Raw genomic sequence first — 7,829 nt, 5'->3', positions numbered from 1 at the left:
TTTTAGGAGATGCATTCTGGAAGCGGATTTCAGCATATTATGCTGCAAGTCCCACTGTTTCAGGTCTGTGCAAGAGAGAGCCAAGCCACGGTAAACAAAGATAGGCCAAGATGAGTGAGGTTGTTTGTAAGTTTGCTGGTTCTCATCAGGCTGCAACCAATCAGATGGCTAGTTGTATGAATGATGATGATCTCATCAAGATTGCCCACAAAATTTATGAGAATGATCATAAGAAAAAGTTCAACATGGAGCATTCTTGGAGAGAATTAAGGCATGATCAGAAGTGGTGCTCACTTCAGACTTCAAAAGAGATTGAGCAGAGTAAGAGAAGAAAGGGTGAATTCTTCTCTGTGTATTCATCAGAAGCTTCCCTAGCCCCTGTAGAATCTGAACCTTCTCAACAAAGACCACCTGGAGTGAAGGCTGCCAAGAGAAAAATAAAAAGGGCTGCAACAAGTTCACTAAGTGTGGAAGGAGCAGGTGAGTAAGTGGATAGAGTTCAAACCTTGTGGGAATAAAGCAAGCAGATTTTGCTTTGAAACAACAAGAGTTTGCTCTGAATGACAAACTTAGTAACAAGAAATTGCTGGATACACTACTAGCAAAATCGAATCCTTTGACTGACAATGAGGAAGCACTAAAAGAGAAGCTAATTAGGGAGATTTTTCTTTGAATCTCTTATGTTTATGCTTATGTTTGCTTATGTTTATGCTTTTGGTTGTAATTTGCTTATGTTTATGCTTATGGTTGTAGTTTGCTTATGTTTATGGTTGTAGTTTGCGTTTGCTTATGTTTATGGTTGTATGAATCTATGTATTTTGCTTCAGTTTATGAATTATGTATTTTGCTAATGGTTATGATTATGCTTATGGTTGTTTTTGCTTATGGTGATTATGCTTATGGATGTTTTTGCTAATGGTTGTTTCTTCTAATGTTTATGCTTATGCTTCAACAAAACATGATACTGAATAATGTTGATTTACTAATGTGTAAACAACTAACTGTTTGTAATATTGTTTGCTTGTGCTTGTAGATTAACCGACAGCACAAGACATCTCTTCATAGCCACAATCTTACCACACCACGAACACCACATGACATCTCTTCAAAGCCACAATAAGCCTTCTCTTCACAGCCAAATGATACTACAAGACATCACGGACACAACAAGACATCACGAACAGCACAATACATCACAACACTTATTGGAAATAGTTTTCTATATATATGGCCGTGTTTGTGTTGTTTTAGACATTTTCTTTTCTTATCTTCATGTCATTCATATCATTCTCTTTTCTTGTTAAAATTCAGCCAAATAATCCAAACCAATATTTAAATTCAATCTCTTTCCTTTTACTTCTGCCAATCAAAACCAAAAAATCAAAAAAAAATCTTTAAAATCCAAACCAAAAATCCTAAAGATCCAAACCAAACTTTCATTCAAAATCCAAACCCAACTTTCATATAAAAAATCCTATATTTTCTACTACTTTCAATGGCATCATCTTCCCGTGATGAATTAGGACAAGCTTTAGACGACGAATTTGATAATATTTTCCAAACCGAATTGGATAATGCTTTGTACTCTTACGATGATCCTACTCCAGCCAGAAAAATGAATTAAAAAAAGAGTCTATATTGAAAGACACCGTGAAGAAGGACACATCAAGTTATAGAACAATTATTTTGGAGAAAATGTCACTTTTCCTTCTCTTATATTTCGATGTCGATTTTGGATAAATAAGCCCTTATTCATCTGTATTGTTGATCGTCTATCGAATGAAATTCATTTCTTTCAACAAAGAAGAGATACTCTAGGAAGGTTCTGTTTTTCTACTCTACATAAGTGTACAACAGCAATACATATCCTTGCATATGATTGTACGGCTGATGCGGTTGACGAATACCTCTGGATTGGTGAAACCACTTCCATGAAATACATGGAACATTTTGTCAACGAAATAATTTATTGCTTTGGAAATGAGTATCTAAGAAACCCCACGCAGAAGATTTTCATAGGCTACTGATTATTGGAGAGATAAGTGGATTTCCCGGGATGATAGGAAGCATCGATTGTATACACCGGGAGTGTAAAAATTGCCCAACCGCTTGGAAAGGGCAATATACATATGGTTTTGAAATCCAACGATCGTATTAGAGGTTATAGCTTCCCAAGATCTTTGGATATGTGATGCGTTATTTGGACCTCCAGGTACTTTGAACGATATTAATATTCTTGATCGCTCTCCAATTTTTAATGACCTCATAAAAGGACGAGCACCAAAAGTGAAGTATGTTGTTAATGGGAATGGGTATCATATAGGTTAATATATGACTGATGGAATTTATCCTAAATGGGCTTCATTTATCCAATCAATTCCACTTCCACAAGGTGAGAAACCATCTTTATTTGCCACATGTCAAGAAGCTTGCCGTAAAGATGTCGAGCGTGCTTTTGGAGTTTTGCAAGCTCGATTCGCCATTGTAAAAACTCCGGCACTTATTTGGGATAAGAAAAAAATTGAAAATATTATGCGAGCTTGTATAATACTTCACAATATGATTGTGGAAGACGAACGAGATACGTATACACAGTTTGATGTCAACGAATTTGTACAGGCGGAATCTTCCGGAAGTATTCAAGTGGTTTCCGGCTATTCTATAGATAAGCCTTCAAATATCGTCGATATGATGGCCACTAGAACTTGAATTCGTGATCGTGCTATGCATGAACAATTGAAGAACGATTTTGTCGAGCCCATATGGACAAAATATTCTACAAATCACGTTTAAATTAATTGTCCTTTATTTTTATGTTATTTATGCAATAATTTGTATCTAATCTATGTTTTAAAAATTTTATTTTGCAATAGTTATTAAGTTTTCAAAAATTAAAACTGTTAACTTTATAATTTTTTTTTTTATGTTTTAATCCTAAGATCCACTAGTTAAGAACTCACCAATAATCCTGCATAAAAATATAAAAACTTAATCATACTTCTTAACACCACTCTTTTCAATTAAATTACTAAACAAATCATAAAATTCATTTTTAATAGCCTCAATGCTCTTATGTGGATATTTTGATTACTTCTCAGTATATCCATCTACTTTTTCTTATTTTACATCGACCTATAAACCTTATAATATGAGAATCATTATTGAGCAAAATACTTATTCAAAATTAATACTTTTCAACTTAGAGATCAAGTCGTAGAAGCCGGTTTTTCTTCTTCCACCATTGGACTAGCTTATGCTTGTCTTTCATATTCCTCCATAGGACTGGCAGATGCTAGTCTTTCCTCTTTTTCCATAAGACTAGCTGATGCCGGTCTTTTCTTATCTTTAAAAAGGCTGGTAGTTCGTGGTCATCCTCTACATCAATAGAATGCTGGTGTTTCGTGTTCTTTTGTACCACTGGTAAAGGTTTGTCTAACATGACAGCCATGTGATGAGTTTTCCTCGTTTTCAGTAGGACTAGCAGAAGCCCTTTCAATCCCTAAATAACCTTCCATCCCCACCACTTTCTTGTGAAGATCTTCATAAGACTTGTATGCCATGTCAATTCTCTGACTGAATGACATTTTTTTCTTCTTTTATTCTTATCCCCATCATGCTAAATTGTTGAATTCATAGCACACTCAATTCTACCTTGTTTTCTCTATGAATCTTCAATCCATCCTTGAATCCAATCATTCTTACTCATCCTACTCTTGATTACAAGATCAAAAAGGTAAAAAAAAGTTCTTATTTTCAGGATTCTTTGGTAGAACCAAATGGTCATATTCCTGATAGTCACCAATTATAGAGTTCACTTAAACTTGCACAAATAAATAGAATACAATTATAGAAAATAAACTTTTTGTGATAATCCCTTAAATATTTAACATGGTTTTTAAAGGTTTACAAGTTTTTTTTAAAGATGTAGAAAATTCCCATGCTCTTATATTTAACAAAACAAGAAGTCGTAATTACAAAAATTTAACTTGTCACCTTCCTCAATCCATGTTTTATCTTTTTGAGTTGGAGACTTCGTGGATATCCATTGTAAAGTTAAAGGCATATTTCCAATTGAAGCCACATCCCTTTGGCCAAACTTTTTCTCCATCTTCCCAACTAAGGATAATGCCCATATAAACCAATTAGGCCCTTGACAACTAATTCCCAACTGATAATGCCCATATAAACCAATTATAGCGTGAAAAATTGATTCATTCACGTTTCACAAACTCTATAATAGGCCCCAACAATGATTGATTCAATATCTTGATTTCATTAAGCTCTAGAGCTTTCTCCACAAACTTCAGGACAATTTTTGAAGAAGCCATTTCAGGCATATTTCCATTTGAATTCAAATCCGTTTGGCCAAACTTTTTCCCCAACTGCCCAACTGAGGATAATGCTCATATATGGATGACAAACATAAATCCATTTAAACCAATTAAGCCCTTGACAACTGATTAATTCCCAAAAGGTTCACACTATTTACAAAATAAATGTAAACAGTTCGCCCCCGAAGATACTTGCAAATTTTTTGAAAATTAAAAATTAGTACCCCTTTTTAGATTATTTATAGGTATCTTGTTAACTAGATTTCGAGCAAGCAATATACTCTACACTAGTAATAGTGCCCTAATTATTCCTCTCTTCATGTTCGATCTTTTTTTATTGTTTTTTCAAAACATCACTTAGGGCTTTGAAAGACATCTTATCTTTCAACCGCTTATCTTCTTTGTTTATTTCGCTTCACTTTTAGACATTTTTGTGATGCATAATCAAACGGAAGTCCGATTGTTATGATAAACTCTCTAAGAGAGATACGTATATGTTGTTCAGCAAAAACAACCCATAATTTTTCATTGTAGGACTGTATTCTTCTTTAGAGTAGATGATGATTATATAGCGTGAAAATTTTGATTCCTTCACGTTCCACAAACTCAATAATAAGCCCCAACAATGATTGTTTCAATATCTTGAATTTATTAGGCTCTTAAGCTTTCTCCACAAACTTCAGGATAGTTTTCTCAGAAGAAATTCAAGGCATATTTCCATTTGAAGTCACATCCTTTTGGCCAAACGTTTTCCCCAACTGAGGATAATGGCCATATATGGATGGCAAATATAAATCCATTCAAACCAAATAAGCCCTTGACAACTGATCTATTCCCAACTGTAGATTCTGTGTAGGTATCTTGTTAACTGGATTTCGAGCAAGCAATATACCCTTCACTACTAACATTTCTCATAATCTAATTCTTTCCTCTGGTTCCATCTTTTTATTGTTTTTCCAAAATATCACTTAGGATTTTGAAAGACATCTTATCTTTCATCCACTTTTCTTCTTTGTTTTTACTCTTCAAATTTAGATTTTAGACATTTTTCTGATGCATCATCAAATGGAAGTCCAGTTGTTATGATAAAATCTCTAAGAGAGAAACACATAGGTTGTTCAGCAAAAACAAACCATGATTTTTCATTGCAGGACTGTATCCTTCTTTGGAGTAGATGAGGAACTATATGGCATTAAAAATTGATTCCTTCACGTCCCACAAACTCTATAATAGGTCCGAGAATGATTGCTTCAATATCTTGAATTTATTAGGGCAACCACAAGGGCATTACCCCAAACATGGTTCTTAGTGTATTTATAATATATTAATAATGTAATAGTGTTTTATAAGAACCAAATAAAATGTTGTAGTTATTGGTTAAACCTGTAGGTTCTTAAATTTATATTAATTTAATAATGAAATTTAATATAATAATTATAAAAATGAAAAAAAAATTAAAAAATAATACCAAATAAAAAACAATAAAGATAAAAATTAAAAACATAAAAGATACAAACATCAAAATTAAAAACATAAACTTCAAAAGATAAAAACATAAAAATGTGCTTGTTTATCACGTATTTTTCAATCAAATCTTCTTTTAATTGGTGATGTGCTTGTTTATCACGTATTTTTCTTCGACGATCACCTATACCATCGAGATTTGTAGCCATATTGTTCGAAAACGTAAGATCCGAAGCTTCTCAAGCTGAACAACCTTTTCTTCAGTTTTCCTCTCTTGTTCTCTGTGCTTTTCAAGGTCCAATGCATAGACTCTTGTCCTCTCTCTCATTTCTTCCATCACAGCCACAATTGAATGATACATGTATACACAACAATGATACAGCAATGATACATGTATACACAGCAATGATACAGAAATGATACATGTGAATGATACATATATACACAGCAATGATACATGTCAACTAGACAGAGAAATTATACAAGTATGAAAAACATTTGTGACAAACTATCTCAGGCATAAACAGAAATGAGACAATTATAACAAACTAGCACCATTCATCATTAAACCGGATTCATACATTGTCACAAACTATCTCAGGCATAAACAGAAATGAGACAAGTAATACACAGCAATGACAACTTCATAGTTAGAGAGAGCACACACAGTAATAGAACACACACAGTAATAGAACACACACAAATGACACTACTTAGACCTGAATTCATAGTTAAACAGACATGATTCATTACAACTTAATACACAACTTAGAAGAGTTGAGCCATGAGCTTCTTCTTGAGGGCAAGTTCATCTTCATCAAGAGGAACTGTCTTTGCAATGAGGGTTTCGAGAAGGCTCATCATTTGTAGTACTTTCTTGGCCTCCATATCCTTCTGTTTGTTTTCCCAAAGCTCCGGATACTCTCCAGTGGCTGGCTCCTTCTCTTTGCCGTTGAACCTTCTTGCTTTCATAGCCTTCACACCCGGTGCCCTAGTCTCTTGTTCATTACCAACTGAGGATGAAGAAGGTGCAGCTACCTCAGCCTTTCTTTTTTTGCTGGATGTTTTGCTTGTAGGATTCATTAACCCTAAAGAGCACCATTTTTGTTCATGCTTGAGCTCAACCCACGCATGCTCAAGTGTAAATTTCTTCCCATAAAGAGTCATGTAAATTTGATGTGCATTCTTCAAAACATCAACATCATTATGTCCGGATGCTTTCTCACCCTCTACATAAGCATATGCTCCACATAAATGAGACACCTCTTTACTGATTCTTCCCCATCTTTGTTTGCAATGGTCAGGCAGCCTGGCTTCTCCTCCATTCACAACATGATCACTGGCACCATAGTAATCTGAAATTCTTTTCCAGAATATCCTTGACCTTTGATCGTTCCCAACAATCACATCCTTGGATGTGTTTAACCATCCGCTTATCAAGACAAGATCATCTATGTTGTTCCATTGCCTTCTCTCCCTAGTACAAGTTGGTGTGCCTTGAGATTGACTTGGAGGTTGAAGAGGATGCTGGTTAAAAGAAGGGTTATGGTCTCCTTGAGATGCTCCTCCATGACTCTGTTGCTGGTTGATACCAGGGCACTGGCTACCTTGAGAGGGTGGAGCTTGAGTTTGTTGGTGGTTAAAAGAAGGGTTTTGGGTGCCTTGTGGAGATCCAAAGTTGAGATTTTGGGAAAAGCTATCATAAGGAAAGTTATTAAGGCTAAAGTAACCGGGAGCACCACCATATGGATTATTATTTAATGATGGTAGAACACAGATGCTAAGACAGAGATGGTAGAAGAGATATGGTACAAGAGCAACAACCATAATAGAAGTGAATGATAGATGCTACCAGAGATATGAAACAAGGGAACGAGAAGAGATATGATAGAAGGGAAAGAAGAGATACATTATAGAAGGGAAAGACCAGAGAGATGATAGAAGGGAAAGATAAAGAAGGATTATAGAAGGGAAAGACCATGAAGATGATAGAGGGGAAAGAATAAAGAGGATCATCACGCAAAGGGAAAAAGG

The 7,829-nt window shown here is 34.8% G+C and overlaps 1 protein-coding gene across 1 annotated transcript; it reads right to left on the bottom strand.

Annotated features, from left to right (window-relative positions):
- Window positions 1-6,563: 6,563 nt before the first annotated feature.
- On the bottom strand, window positions 6,564-7,622 carry LOC111829432 (glutathione S-transferase T3-like). The gene has a single exon (XM_023778521.1). The coding sequence runs from the start codon at window positions 7,620-7,622 to the stop codon at window positions 6,564-6,566; it is 1,059 nt and encodes a 352-aa protein (XP_023634289.1).
- Between the last annotated feature and the right edge of the window lie 207 nt (window positions 7,623-7,829).

This window comes from Capsella rubella, unplaced genomic scaffold (assembly GCF_000375325.1).
Source record: "Capsella rubella cultivar Monte Gargano unplaced genomic scaffold, Caprub1_0 scaffold_7, whole genome shotgun sequence".
In the NCBI taxonomy this organism is placed as follows: Eukaryota; Viridiplantae; Streptophyta; class Magnoliopsida; order Brassicales; family Brassicaceae; genus Capsella; species Capsella rubella.
Note: the sequence above shows the minus strand (reverse complement) of the source record. Positions and strands in the feature narration are given on the sequence as shown.